General features: G+C 46.6%; 1 protein-coding gene across 15 annotated transcripts in view; it reads left to right on the top strand.

The window, feature by feature from the left end:
- Window positions 1–15,850, top strand: part of Dysf (dysferlin) — a 194,656-nt gene that overhangs the window by 23,850 nt on the left and 154,956 nt on the right. For 14 of the 15 annotated variants that reach the window (XM_032906224.1, XM_032906220.1, XM_032906222.1 and 11 more), the window contains exons 2-3: window positions 4,309–4,364; window positions 6,325–6,416. The exons of the other annotated variant lie outside the window; for it this stretch is intronic. In XM_032906224.1, coding sequence (XP_032762115.1) covers window positions 4,309–4,364; window positions 6,325–6,416 — 148 coding nt within the window. The remainder of the gene's footprint in view (window positions 1–4,308; window positions 4,365–6,324; window positions 6,417–15,850) is intronic. 15 annotated transcript variants of the gene reach the window in all.

Below are 15,850 nucleotides of genomic sequence, written 5' to 3'. Positions count from 1 at the left end.
CATTACAGAGGTTTGCAAAAATGCAAAAGTCACACTTTCAGTTTTTCCTTGTATTGCAAGTTATCTTCCACATAAATATACCACTGATGCTAATGCGTATTGGGCTTCTTATTAAGTATTTATTTTTATTCTTATTATTTTCATTTATTTTGATTACATGTTTCTCCAGTGTGTGTCTGTATGGGAGTACATGCATGTGAATGCAGTTGTGCTTAATGACCAGAAGGGGGCATCCTATCCTCTGCAGCTGGAGTTACAGGTGGTTGTGAGCTGCCTGATGTGGGTGCTGGGAACAGAACTTAGGTCCTCGGAAAGAGCAGTTCATGCTTTGAACTGCTGAGCAATCGCTCCAGCTCTTTACCATTATTTTATGTTTTTTCTTTTTTGGTTTTTTTTTTTTTTTTTTGGAGCTGGGGACCAACCCAGGACCTTGCGCTTCCTAGGCAAGCGCTCTACCACTGAGATATTTTAATTTTTTTCCTTTCCTTCAGTCTCTGCTCCACACTTTGTCTCCATATTTCCTCCTGTGTTTCCCCCTCTAAGAAGGACTGAAGTATCCACACTTTGGTCTTCCTTTTTTTTTTTTTTTTTTAAACATTTTTTTATTGTATTTTAAAAATTTACATTGCAAATGTTATCCCCTTTCCTAGTTTTCTCTCTATAAACCTCCTATCCCATCCTCCTTTCTCCTTCTATGAGGATGTTCTCCCATCCATCGATCCACCCCTTCCTGCCTTCCCACCCTAATATTCCTGTACACTGGGGGAGTCCAGCCTTGGTGGTACCAAGGTCTTCTCCTCCCATTGGTGCCCAACAAAGCCATCCTCTGCTATACACATGGAGCCGTGCCATGTGTACTCTTTGGGTAATGGTTTAGTCTCTGGGAGCTCTGGTTGGTTGGTATTGTTGTTCTTACGGGGTTGCAAGCCCCTTCAGTTCCTTCAATCCTTTCTCTAACTCCTCCAATTGGGACACTGTTCTCAGTTCAATGGTTGGCTGCTAGCATTCGCCTCAGTATTTGTCATGTTCTGGCTGAGCCTCTCAGGAGACAGCTATATCAGGTATGCACTTCTTGGCATCAGCAATGTTGTCTGGGTTTGATGGCTGTGTGTATATGGGCTGAATCCCTAGGTGGGGCAGGCTCTGAATGGCCATTCCTTCAGTCTCTATTCCAAACTTTGTCTCCATATCTCCTCCTATGAATATTTTTGTTCCCCCTTTTAAAAAGGACTGAAGCATCCACACTTTAGTTGTCTGTCTTCTTTAGTTTCATGTGGTCTCTGGATTGTATCTTAGGCAATTCGAGCTTTTGGACTAATATTCACTTATCAGTGAGTGCATACCATATGTGGTTTTTTGTTTTGTTTTGTTTTGTTTTTTTTTTGGAGCTGGGCACCAAACCCAGGGCCTTGTGCTTGCTAGGCAAGCGCTCTACCACTGAGCTAAATCCCCAACCCTCATATGTGTTTTTCTATGATTGATATTTTCTGGTTCAATCCATTTGCCTGTGAATTTCATGAATTCATTGTTTTTGATAGCTGAGTAATATTCCATTGTGTAGATGTACCACATTTTCTGTATCCATTCCTCTGTTGAAGGGCATCTGGGTTCTTTCCAGCTTCTGGCTATTATAAATAAGGCTGCTATGAACATAGTGGAGCACGTGTTCTTGTAATATGTTGGGGCATCTTTGGGTGTATGCCCAGGAGTGGTATAGCTGGGTCCTCAGGTAATTCTATGTCCAATTTTCTGAGGAACCTCCAGACTGACTTCCAGAGTGGCTGTACCAGCTTGCAATCCCACCAACAATGGAGGAGCGTTACCATTATTTTAGATTGCTTATCAGTTTTGCTTTGAGACAAGCTCAGGCTGTCTAGAACTGATTTTTCTGCTTCAGCCTCCAGAGTACTGGGATGGCAGTCTTGCTCAGCTAACTTGATTACTGAATAATAGTTTAACTGCTTCAGTTTCAGCTTTTAAATCCTCTGTTACTTAGAAGAATGACATTCTGGGACCCGGAAACTTGAGATTGAACAAAAATATCTCAAAGTTTACATCGCAAATGTTATCCCCTTTCCCGGTTTAAGAGCAGGCTAAACAACTAGGAACCTGGCTAAGCCCAGACACAGCTCAACTCTGGAGGATACAGGGCTCCAGCTCCAGGAGACACTCGAGGTGTTAGCGGAGCTTTCTTGGTCCATGCCGTCTGGTGGAGACCACAGGCTTCTGAATAGAGAATCTGTGTGTTTATGCAGGAAGGACTGAAGACCTGACTGAGGCCAGGGTTCCTTGACTGGCTGACCCCTTCCCTCCCACTGTTGTGCAGTCAGACACTGTTTCTGCTACACCTGGAGCAGGTGTAGCGGTCCATGCACCTGTCTGAGCAGAGTGGCCACGCCTAGCTTCATCAGTTCCTATGGCCCTTCCCTCCAGAGCTGCTCTTCTCTGTAGTTCCAGATGCTTTTGTGGGACCGCTTGGTGGGGCTCACTCTGACGCTATCAACCCACTGTGACTTCTTTCTGGGGATCACTCTGAGAGAGGAGCAGACCTGCCTGCCCCAGTAGAGACTAGGGTTGCAAGTCAGGTTCAACTTTGGTATGAACACAGCCTGCTTATATAGTCTAGTGTCCATCCCTAAAAGCAGTTCTCCCTGGGCATCTTCTATGCCGTCTTTCCTTCAAGGCTCAGTCACCCACTGCACTAGGAATAGGCGTCCAGACCTTAGTGGTCCCTGCTCCGTAATTGCCGCAGCTGCCTGCCTCCTATGATCACATGGGTCAGTTCTCAGATGTCACAGTGTTAGTTCTTCTAGTTGTCTACCCTGAAGCCACCTGCTTTCCTTCAGCTTCATGATTCAGATAGGATTATCTAGGTCTGCTTGTTTCCCCATAAACCCTTTCTAGGTCTCAGAGTGGAAGGCAAACAATCAAATCCATCATTTTAACCAATGGAGGTTAAAGGGCCTGGTGGCATAGATCTGTAATGAGAAGCTGAGGCAGGAGGATCTAAAATTCTAGAGGGAGTTATCTCAAAATAAAGAACAATAGAAAAACAGGCTGGGGATGTGGCTCTGTTGTAGCCCCACAAATAGGGCACTCACCTAACATTAGGACAACTCTGAGTGCAATTCTTAGAGTCACAGGACAAAGAAAGTGGGCGCTAGGTGGTTTGGGGTTAAATATTGAACATCAATTATGGTCTAATTCAAGAACATTGTCCCCCAAACTCATAGCTATCAATCACTCCCAGTTTACCTTCTCCATACTTTACCCCTGGAAACCCCAAATCTATGGATTTGCTTGCTTAGGGAACTTTATGTAAATACAATAACATTATACATAGAGGTACTGTTTGAGACAGTCTCCCAGGTAGCCCAGGCTAGCCTCAAACTCACCATATAAGCTAAGGATGACCTTGAACTGCCCATGCTCCTGCCTCCATCTCCTGAGCATTAGTGCACCACCACACCTACTGTGTGCTGAGCTTGGGGTTAAGCTCAGGGCCTTGTGCATACTAAGTAAACACCACCATACCTACTGTGTGCTGAGCTTGGGGTTAAGCTCAGGGCCTTGTGCATACTAGGTAAACACTCTGCCAACTGAGCTACATCCCCAGCCCCAAGGAAGGGTTCATTTTCACAAGAGGTCGGAAAAGTCAGAAAGAAGCTGGAGATGCAGCAAATTGGTAGAGTGCTTGCCTAATATGGTAGGGCCTGGGTTAACCTGCAGCACAGGGTGGTGTTGGGGATGGCGGAGCTGTGAGAAAAACGGGGAGGAAAGACAATGGCCAAGATGGCACAACTAACGAGGAGTTGGCTCCAACATTTTCTTTTCTTTCTCTACTATCTCCTCCTTTTCATCCTTCCCCCTCCCCTTATTCCTCCCTCTCCTTTTCACTTCCTTCTCTTCTTCCTCATCCACCACCACCATCACTTTCTCTTCTTCCTCTTCTTTGAAACAGTTTTCTGACTGACTTGGAACTCTCTAAAGACCAAACTAGCCTTAAACTCACAGAAGTTCACCAGTTTGCTTCCCAGGTACTCGGATTAAAGGCACACACCACCACCTCATGGTTGGACATTTTCTTTCAAAAAACATTCTTCTGGTCACATTGTTGTTTTGTGGCCCCCAAAGCCAAGAGAGAAGAATGGCAGCCATTGGGCATTCCTGGTAGGGTTCAAAGGCCAGGCTGGTTTTGTGCACTCTCCTTTGGAGCTGAGTCCAGAGGGAGGTCTCTGCAGCGAGCCCAGCAGGGTGGATGGGCCCAGTGCAATGAGTATCCACTCTTGTCTTCCTTGTCTCCCGCAGGGGTAAAGAAGAGAACCAAAGTCATCAAGAACAGTGTGAACCCCGTGTGGAATGAGGTACACGCATCAGTTTCTTTTCCCTCCTCTCTCTGTCCCTTCTGCCTCTGCGGGGGCTGACGCAGCTTTCTCAGAAGGGTAGGGGTCCAGCTCCATCCTGAGACCCTGCCCCACAGCGTATGCTAACAGGACAGATGCTTGTTTTGTTTTGTTTTGTTTTTCTCTGATGTTCAACTCTCCCTTGCCTGCCTGATCTCCTCTCACAGACCAAAGCTACCTCACTCCATAGTACTCCCTCATTAACCAAGTCCTCCCATTGTTCTGTCCCCTCAGGAGCTTTCTGTAGATGTGGCTTCTATGAGGTCCATCTGAAGCAGGGTTAAGAACAAGAGTCAGACTGCAGGGTGCATGTTTGCTCTAGGGGGGTTGAGCGGCCTCCGGCTGGCCTTCCTTAACTTACCCCTTATGCCTCCTGACCACCAGGGATCTAGCTTTTGGATGACCATATGATCTTGGTGTGTGAGGACCCTGAGGGATCTCCTGGCACTTTTTTTGTTGTGCTTTTGTTCTGGTGTTCTGGGACGAGTTGGGAGGGGAGGCCACTGCAGTGTGGCTTCCTCTTCTTTTTGTTGTCTCTAGTTCTTACCCTCACCTCCAAAGCTCTGGAATTCTGGTATCCATCCATCCATCCATCCATCCATCCATCCATCCATCCATCCATCCCATTCATATATCTACCTTCCCACCCATCCAAGCATCTACCCACCCACAAACACAACCAATCTTTCCACACAACCACACATCCACCCAACTATCTATTCTTTTTTTTTTTGAGCTGGGGACCAAACCCAGGGCCTTGCGCTTGCTAGGCAAGAGCTCTACCACTGAGCCAAATCCCCAACCCCCCTATCTATTCTTTATTCATCTATCCACCCTTTCACCCACCCATCCATTCACCCATTCATGCACCTACCCACAGACAGATCCATCAATCTGTCCATCCACTCACACACCCACCTATTCACTAATCTATCCACTTACCTATCCATCCATCTATCTATCCATGTACTTACCCATCCATCTACCCACCTATCATCCATACTCACTTAGCTATCTACCCTTTATCCAAGTGTCCACCCATCCATGCATCCAACCACCTACCCACTTATCCAAGTATCCAGCCATTCATCCTCCCTCCATTCCACCCATACTCTGTCATCTGCCCTTCTATCTACTCACCTACTAATTCACTCACCCACACAACCATCTACACACTCACTCATCTATGCAACTATAGTTACTAGTAGCTAGTGACTAGTAACTAATCAGGGTTACTGTCGCTGAGATGAAACACCAAAAACAACTTGGGGAGGAAAGGATTTATTTGGTATATAATTCCACATCGCTGTTCATCATCGAAGGAAGTCAGAATTCATTAAGGGCAGGAACCTAGAGGCAGGAGCTGACGCAGAGGTTAAGGAGGAGTGAGTGCTGCTACTGACTTGCTCAGCCTGCTGTCTTATAGAACCCAGGACTACCAGTGGCCCCACCCACAATGGTCTGGGCCCTCCCACATCAGTCACTAATTAATAAAATGCCCTACAGGCTTTTCTACAGCCAGATCTCATGGAGACATTTTTAAATCAAGGCTCCTTCCTCTCCAATTACTTTAGCTTGTGTCAAGTTGATATAAAACTAACCAGTACAACATCCATTATCCACTCCAACCATCCACCCACCCACCCACTCATTCATCCACCCACCCATCCATCCATTTATTCATCTAATCACTCATTCATCCACCCACCCATCCATCCACTCACCCACCTACTCCCTCATCCATCCATCCATCCATCCATCCATCCATCCATCCATCCATCCATCCATCCATCCATCCATCATTCCATTCATTTATCCTCCAGCCTACCTACCAATCTATATGCTCATATCTTAGAACCATTCTGGATGTCTGCTCAGTGTCCTGGGGCCACAGGCTAAATTGCCTTCTTTTCTTTTCCAGGGCTTTGAGTGGGACCTCAAAGGTATTCCTCTAGACCAGAGCTCAGAACTTCTCGTGGTGGTCAAGGACCATGAGACGATGGGGAGAAACAGGTGAGTGGGCCCAAGAGAGACCTCATAACTTAAAGGTACAGGTGAGTTTTGATGAATTTGGACCCTGGAATCAGAGCTACTGAGGTCTAATTCTTTGTTTCACACTTTCTGAAGATTGCTGTTCACAGGCCTAGTCCAGCGGTGGATGCTGGGACAAAAATCTTTCTGTAGCCTAAGGAACTTGACTGTCAGTGCTCTTGAGAGCTGCACAAGCTGCAGGGGAGGGGAGGTGTGCTAGGATCAAGTGTCCAGGAGTTTTTTGTTTTTTTGGTTTTTTTTTTTTTTGTATGGGGAACTGGTAGGAGCAGGTTCCCTATCTCTCTCTGTAGCCTCTCTTTGGGAGGGGATACTCCTTGCCTTTTCCTAACTGGTGAGGGTGGCTATACACACACTCCAGGAGGGGGGTACACAAAGAGAAGCGGCAGCTGGCAGGGAGCAGTCGAGGAGGGCTGCATGAAAGAAGCAGAACCTAAGGTAAGAACTGTGATGCTGAAGCCAGAACAGTAACATCAGGGAGCAGGCTGACTAGTCTGCTCTCTGTCTCTCTGTCTCTGTCCGTCTGTCCACCTGTCCGTCTCTCTGTCTCTCTCTGTCTCTCTCTGTCTCTGTCTCTGTCTCTCTCTCTGTCTCTCTCTGTCTCTCTCTGTCTCTCTCTGTCTGTCTCTGTCTCTGTCTCTGTCTCTGTCTCTCTCTCTCTCTCTCTCTCTCTCTCTCTCTCTCTGTGCGTGTCTAGACTTTGGTTGGGTTGATAAATAGAGAATCCTCAGAAGCAAAATCTTTCTGGCAAAGGCAGGTGATGGGCTGTTTCTTTGTTGTGGGTGATCCGAACCTTGTAAATAATGGTGGATGAGACCTCTAAAGCTCAATGGGCCAGTTGGATGTGGGTGTTGTGGCCATGAGACATAGCCTAGGAGGATCTATAGTGACCGAACTTAGAGAACTTAGATAAGGAGAGAGGGGGTCAGTGGTCCCTGGCGGGTACAGCAGGGTGCAGCTGTGTTGGGTGGGCTCAAGGGCGTGGTGCTATTCACTGAAATCTGGCCTGAGGAGCACGGGCGGCTGCACACAGACCTGCCCACAGGGGAGCCTTTGTTTGGGAACTGGGTCAGCTGTATCTGAGGCAGGGAGTCTTGGTTATGTGAACCTGGACTGGGGGAAGCTGGGAAGGGGTGGGAGGATCAGGAAGCCAGGAGGTGCTCAGGCTTTGAAACCTGCCAAGGTTGAAGTCTTAAAAGCTTGGAGTAAGAAACTGAGCCCTTACTGCTTCCTTGTGGTTCAGGCTGGTCCTGGGTATGTGGTCTGGCATCCCTGAGGAAGGACAGGGCTTTGTCCCTGTGCCTCTCAAGTGGCACTGTAGGGTGGAGAGCCAGTTTGTGCCTGAGGGCACTGGTGCATCTCTAGTTATGACCCTCTTTTGCCTCTGAAAATTATACATGACTTTGGGCATATAAGTATATAAAAGTAGGTAAATCAAATATTTGTTGATAATAATTCATAAAGGAACTTACTTTAACTAAACATAGGGGTCTTTAATCTCAGCACTTGGGGGGCAGAGGCAAAGGCAGGCAGAGCTCTGTGAGTAGGAATCCAGCCTGGTCTATACAGCAAGTTCCAGGCTAGCCAGAGCTACACAGTGAGATCGAAAAAGAATTTTTTTTGCATTTTTATTTTTAGTGTTTTACATGTAATTTTCCATTTATTGAAGATGGAAGGAAGTTTGCCTCCTGAAGTGGACGTGTATTAGTTTTACCTGGATCATTAAGGCTGGGCTGAGATTTGATAACTGCACAATAGAGAACATCAGTTTGCAGAGTTGTTCTACAATTTGATTTTAGAACCATCAACATGGAGAATTTTATTTCACTTAAGTACACAGTGTGAAATGACAGAAGGATGTCTGAGGCCACTTTAGAAACTGTAGGAAATTCTGTCCTAATCTTAAATCAAAATCAAACATCTTAAAGATGAAGTTCAAGTCAGCAACCCAAGCTGCAGTTATTAGAACGAAGCATGAGCATACCGCCATCTAAAGATGTACTGACCCGGCACTTACTGTAACAGGGCAGACCTTAGCACAGCCGACTCCATGATGGAAGTGACAATCCGACTGTGAACCTCAGCATTGGACAGCAGCACCAGCCGAGAGGAAAGCAAAGACCTAGTCCAGCAGAGTCCACAGCTCTGGGAAAGTCTCGAAATGGACTAACCCTGCCTTTTGCCTTCTGTAGTTCTGCCTCTGGCTAACTGTTCTGTTAACAGAAGTAGGCCAAACTGGCCTCGAGTTCAGATATTCACCTCCCTCTGCCTCCCACGTGCTGGGACTAAAGGCACACGCCACTGCGGCCCAGCTCAGATCATGGTTTCTGTACTTAAAAGCTTCCTTTCTCAACCTGAGAAAGGCTTGGTGCTACCCTGGGATCCTAGACACCCAGTGTGGCGGCCGCCGGCTAATAAAGACCCCGTGTCTGAGCGGTCTCTGGTGGATGCTCCACCGCACTTGCATGCTGAGGCGTGAGAGTGAGGAAGTAATAGGAAATATTAACGTTTTCTACAAGACCAGGAGTCTGTACGTACATTTAAACAGCCCTGGCATCCCTAGCACACAGTAGTCTTGAACCTCAGCCCAGATGTTTGAGGCAGAGTTTGTGAGTTTAGCTTGGCACGATGGCACGCATGGTGCAAGGTATGTGTGTTATGTGCTCAGAGCCAAAGCTGTAGTGAAGGGGGTCTCTGGAGGGGATAGGGTGAGCACTGCCACTATCTCTTTTATTTTAAATTATTTTTTGGTCAAGGTGGGCTTAGAAACCTTTTCATTCTTTTCCTTCTTTCCTTTCTTCCATTCTTCTCTCCTTTCTTTTCCTTCCTTCCTTCCTTCCTTCCTTCCTTCCTTCCGATAGAGTTTCTCTACATAGACCTGGCTGTTCTAGAACTCACTATGTAGACCAGGCTAGCCTTGATTTCACACACAGATCTGCCTGCCTCTGCCTCCAGGGTGCCAGATTTAAAGATGTGCCCCACCACAACTGGCTGGGTTTAGAAATTTTTACCATTGCTAAGTGTTTTTGCAATGCCCATATTACGTCACGAGATAATATCTAACCCAAGGTATAAGAAGCTGTGGCCCACAGCTGTTAAGAGCTGGCTCACTCGGTAAGGGCCTGACCAGGGGACACGTGGTATCTTCCCTTCATACGTACACACAGTACTCAACAACAACAACAGCAATAAAATAAAAGCTGTGGCCTTTGTGGAGAGGCAGGCACCTCAGAGAGTTTGAAGGTGGACCAGTAGTCCATAAAGGGACAGCTCTGGACATGGGGCAGTCTGAGAAGGCTTTTTGGAGAAGGGCCTTCACTTACCCAGGGCCAGGTTTTGGAGGGGAAAGTAGTTCCAGGTGTGGGAGTGGAGGGCAGTGAGTTCTTGTGGGAATTCAGAGTTGTGCTAGGCACAGCCTGGTTGGGAATGGAGCCTCAGGGCCAGTCCAGGGTAGCAGTAGCAATAGAGAAACCCCCAGCTGGCACCTCACCTAGCTTAGCTAGGTTTCTGGTGCTGTGGAGCCCGGTCTATGAGGCGATCTTTCACTAGCAGATGCTGTTGCTGTCCTCACAGGCAGGAAACAGAGGCTCAAAGATCAGACTGGTGATGTTCCCAAAGGCCATGCTGGAGCTGTGTGTGGCTGGAGGGCAGGTATTTATGTTATTTTCCTAGCTCTGTTATCTCTGCGTTCCTGAGGCTCCCAAGGCCCCCAGCAGCTGGGCTCTGGGAGCTCTGCAGAGCTCAGTTCCTCTGATGACGCAGAAGTTGAGAGTTTAGTGAGGCAAAGGTAGACAGGCTGGGCACTGCAGGCCACGAGGAAATGCAGGTTTCATTTTCCTTACCGTATTCAGCCCTTTCCTAGGAGCTGTGGGAGGTGTCTGAGACCCCAGAGGCAGCAGGGACTGTGGACATAGTTTTGACGATTTTGGTTAGTTTGGGGCCTGGCTGGACCTCTAGGGTACAGCTCTGTGGGTCGTATGTTTTGTAGAGGGGTCATATGTTTTTACCACTAGTCCCTGTTGGTGAACTCTGGTTCAGTGGCTTCCGTGTGAGCAGGTCACTGTAGGCCAGCATACTGGGAAAGTAGTTCCTCAAACCTCCCCACCCAGAATAGCCAGTTCACTCCACAGAGCTTTCTGTCTTACAGATACTCCAATGTGATTTTTTTTTTTTTAAGTTTTCCAAGCATTTACCTTAATTTAGCAGTTCTGGCAATTTAAGAATTAAACTGTAATAGACCGAGTTTAAGTTTAAGCCCACATTCATAAATACCTGCGAAAGGACAGAGCTACCCAAACACCCTATTCTGTGAGGGAATGATCAGAGCAAGCAGGTCCTTGGTCTTCACAACAGCTAGCTTAAATGGGGTGACCCTATTTAAAGCGGCAAAGGGGACAGGGTCCCTGCATGGTAATCCTGTAATGCCTGAATGCTGTAATCCATACTCACAAGCTTGTATAAGAATAGAATTAAAAAGAAGGAAAGAAGGCTATGGAGATGGCTCCACTGACTGAGTTCTTGCTGTGCAAGCATGAGGTTGTATTAGCTCTCCAGAACCCATATAAAATCTGGGCGTGACAGCCCACAATTGCAATGCCAGTGCTGGGGGCACAGAGATAGGGCTCTGACTCTCTGCTACTCACCAGCTAGCCAATCTAGGTGAAACAGGGAGCCCCATGTTCAGTGAGAGAATGAGTGAAGAAATCGACCTCTGGCCTTCCCTCCCAACCCCCCAACCCCCAGCCAGGGCACCCACATCTACACCCACACCCACACCCACACATGAGCACACACACATACAGTGAAGAAAGAAAAACAGAATTCAAAATCCCAAGGCAAAAATAGGAAACATACTAAGCAGTGTCCAGGGAAGCCATGTGACATTAAAAATTGGAAAGACGGGGTGGTTCAGTGGAAGGACACTGACTGTTCTTCCAGAGGTCCTGAGTTCAATTCCCAGCAACCACATGGTGGCGTATATATATGTAATCTTTAAAAGAGTTGTGGTTTTAAAAAAAAATTGGAAAGACAAAAACTTTTTGTAATTCCGTACAGTCTGAGTGAAGACGCACCCCCCCAGGCTCATATATTTAAATAATTGGTCCCCAGTTGGTGGAACTCTTTGGGAAGCATTAGGGATGTGGCCAGGGCGAGCCACTGGAGGTGGGCTTTGATGTCTCACAAGCCCACACCATTCCCAGTTAGCTCTCTCTGCCTCCTGCTTATTGATTGAGATGTGAGCTCTCAGCTTCTGCTCTAGCACCATGCCTGCCTGCTACCATACTTCCCACCATGATGGTCATGGACTCCGACCTTCTAGACCATAAGGCCCAGCTTAAACACTTCCTTCTACAAGTTGCCTTGGTCATGGTGGCTCTTCAGCAGTAGAAAAGTAACTAAGACAAGTTCAGTGACTGTTTCTACAGAACACCTCCTCAACACTGGCCAGCCACACAGCCTGGTCCTGAGTGGATGGTGACTGTTGTTGTCCTGTTGCTCTGAGTCCTCTGCTGTCAGCAAAATCCTGAGGGGTCTTGTTGCAGCCACAGCCTGGGATTCCTGGCTATCTTCTGTGAGTTCACCATTGTCCTCTTGGGACCTTCTTCCAACCAGGTAACTCTTACTCATAAGTGGGGCTTCTGTCTCCCAGTCTCTCTCTCTTCCTCTCTCACCTTTGCTCCCTCTACCAATCCAGAGGCTCTGTTTCCTTCTATCTGCATCTAGAATCCCTCAAGGCTTCCTTCATCCTGCATAACCGGCATTCCTGCACCTCTGCTCACAAGTCCGTTGCTTGGTTCCTCTCTTTCTCCTCCCTCTCCCTCCCTCTCCCTCCCCAGGCCCGGGGAGGCCTGGAGCTCCTGGACTTGCCTCTTCTGTTTTCTGAATGTTGAGCATTCAGGTGTGCAGCGCCACACCCAGTTCTTTATTTCAGTTTAGTGTTTAAATGGAAGCAGCTCCCAGAGATTAGTGGCTTCTTGTAACAGACAGACAGCTCTAGATTGTTACATTGTTCCAACCCTGGCTGTCTCTTAAACACCTGAACCAGGTCTCAGCCCTGAACCGTAAAGATTAAGGAGAAAAAAAAAACAAAACAAACAAACTTCTGACTCCATCTCCTAACCAACAGGCTCCCTGCAACTGAACTGCTGGCAAGGAAAAAGTCAGTTTTCTTCAATGGGGTCTCACTGGTACCTTGGCCACTTTCCAGGACAGGCTCCAGGCCCAGGAGTAGTTGGGCAACACAAAATGAATTTTATAATATTCTTGTAGACCTTTTGTCTTATTTTGCTTTTCTTGGCTATTTTTCTTGTCTTTTTTTCTTTTCAGTCTTTTGCTTGCTTATTTTGATTTTTGTGGTTTTGTGGTTTTGTGTGTGTATATTTCTTTTTTTTTTATCGTTATTGTTTTGTTTTGTCTGTATTTTTTAAGAGAACACACGCACGCACACATGCACACACACACATACAGAAACAGACACACACACACAGAGAGAGAGAGAGAGAGAGAGAGAGAGAGAGAGAGAGAGAGAGTATGAAAGAAGAAAAGAACTTTAACTCCATTATTAGCAGTGAGTCCCAGCCTAGTTCCGTCTGGGACCTGGAGCCCTCAAACTGTTTTCCCATTGGGACACTGGAATAACATAACCTGTGTGCTGCTCCCTGAATGACAGTGTCTGTCAAAAGCCCATGGATGTAAACACTGAGGAGGTTAAGTACAGGGGCCCCTGGCCATAGTGGGATGCACACGGATGCACATACATCAGTCCCACAGTACATGAGCATGCTCCGCATGCCTTCATATGTTCCTTACATAAACACATACATGCTCTTTCATTAAAAGAAATTGACTACTGAGATAACGTAGCGTGTGGCCGAGTTCAGTCCCCAGAGCTCATGTAAAAGCTGGGTGTAGGTATATGCCTCTAATCCAGTGCTGGGGCACAAGAGATGGGTGTGTACTATGGCCAGCCAGCCCTACCTAATTAATGAGTCCCAGGTCCTAGTGAGAAACCCTGCCACAAAAACCAAGGTGTCCTGAGGAATGTCAAACATGAATATTTATACACATAAGGATATATATGCATATATCATAAACTTTAAAACCTCCACAAACGTGCGTATGCGTATATGTGGGTGTATGTTTGTATGTGTGTATGCACGTATGTTTCTGAGCATACTTGTGTGCCTGTGCATGTGTGTGTGTGTGTGTGTCTCTCTCTGTGTCTGTGTGTGTGTATATATACACAAGCTCTATTACTAAGGAGGCGTAAGAGGAAAGTGACAATTCTTTCATTCATCCAATTCTTCCCTCGTTCCCATGACATTTATCATTAGCAACTTGGTTTAGATTCTGTTCCACTTCCTGAACTATGGAGCATGGAACATGTTCTCTCTCTCCCCCCTTTCTCCCCCCTCCTCTCTCTCTCTCCCCTCTCTCCCCCTCTAACACACACACACACACACCTTCTTTTGTGTCACCCCTCAGTACGTAAGATCATTTCTCAGTTTTCATGTGTTATTCTGACGTGGAAACACCTCTATTAAGCTGCCTTACCACACAGTGATAGAGATAACCACGGGCTCTTTACTAGGAAATCTGTTACTGTGCGCTCCGTATCTGTCTTACCCTACCCTTACTGCCTGGAGTTTGGGTTCCTCCCAATTTCTTGTTTCAACTGATTATCCAGTGAACAATTTTATTCCAATTCCAATGTTTTAATGTGTCAAAGTTTGTCTTTTGTTGTTTTGTTTTGTGGGGATGGTTGGTTTTTGTTTATTTGCTTGACTGTTTTTTTTTTTTTTTTGTATTGATCCCTAGAAGTGGGTTTGTTGGAATAAAGAGAATGTGCATTTAAGATGTTTGGAGGGCTGGGGACTGTTTGCTGCTCCATCCCGAGGATAGATCCTAAGCTTGATGCCCAGAACCCATAAAAAGATTCAGATGTGGCGACATACACCTAATCTAGCCCAGGGAAGGCAGACACAGTTGGATCGATCTCTGAGTCCAAGGCAAAGGCTCCTGAGCACATAGGGTAAACACGCGTGCACCCTCTCCGCAACACACAGACATGCACACACATGTACCTTTGCACAAAGAAGCTTGGAGACTCTTCCAAGTTCCTTTTCAAAAATAATTAAACTTATGTCTGCCAACAGTGTTAGGGGAGGTGGGTGCCAATCTTTTTCCTTTTGGCAGTGTGGCAGTCAGGAGGAGATATATGATAACTTGTGTTTCTGTGGCTGACAGTTCAGGACTATTCGTATGATTATTGCCCTCTCTGTTTTTATTCTTCTGTGAATTTATCCTTACTTCCTATCTATCTATCTATCTATCTATCTATCTATCTATCTATCTATCTATCTATCTATCATCTGTCTGTCCATCTGTCCATCCATCCATCCACCTATGTATCATCTGTCTGTCTGTCTGTATGTCTGTCTGTCTATCTATCTATCTACCTACCTACCTATCATCTGTCTGTCTATCCATCTATGTATCATATATCAATCAATATATAATAATATATATATTATTGAGACAGAGCGTAGCTATGTAGCCCAGGCTAGTCTCAAATTCCTGATCCTCTTGCTTCACCTGAATGCTGGGATTGCAGACCACCACAACTGGCTGGCTTATCTGTCTGTCTGTCTGTCTGTCTGTCTGTCTGTCTGTCTAGACAATGTCTTTCTTTGTAGCCCAGGCTGGCCTTGACCTCTGTTATCCTCTGCCTCAGAAGTGGTGGGATCGTGGAGTGATTGTCTGCATGAGATTTTAGTTTCCGTGGCCTCCTCTTCCGGCTTCATCCTAACTCTGTACACTTGGGCTCTTACTAGTGATTGAAGCTCTTGGTCCATTCGGAGCATGGAGGGCCTTTTCAGGAGCTTAGGGCATTCTCTCTCAGATAGGGGTACTCAGGAAGGTATTTTGGAAGGCAGAACTTCAGGGTGCTGATGTAGGGTTGGGAAGAGCAGGCATAGTAGGATCAGCCTCTATTGTGCAGGCTGATTTCTGGACTTCCCAGGAGGCAGTCTGGGGCCCAAATACTTACAGTGCACCATTCCATTGTTCTCTGTGGGCTCGAAAAGGTGCTGGGCACATTTTCAAGGACTTTAAAAACTATATTTTGCCTTGGATTCTGTCCAGGACATCCCTGGACTTCAGGGTAATATTTCTTTTGTCTTTCTCTGGACTGAAGTGGAAAACTATTTAGAGTAACCTCTGGACAGCCTCTAGGGAGTCAGATCCCGGAAGGAAGCTGCCTGAGGCCAGGAGGGTTCAGGGGACTGGGGAAGGTCATACCACCTCTCATTTCCTGCCTTTCCCTGCCAGGCAAATATAGTTCAGGGCCCAGGAGGCTCAGATCATGAGTGTTTCTTCCCTGGAGTGAGTGTGTGTGT

This window comes from Rattus rattus, chromosome 6 (genome assembly GCF_011064425.1).
Source record: "Rattus rattus isolate New Zealand chromosome 6, Rrattus_CSIRO_v1, whole genome shotgun sequence".
NCBI lineage: Eukaryota > Metazoa > Chordata > Mammalia > Rodentia > Muridae > Rattus > Rattus rattus.
Note: the sequence above shows the minus strand (reverse complement) of the source record. Positions and strands in the feature narration are given on the sequence as shown.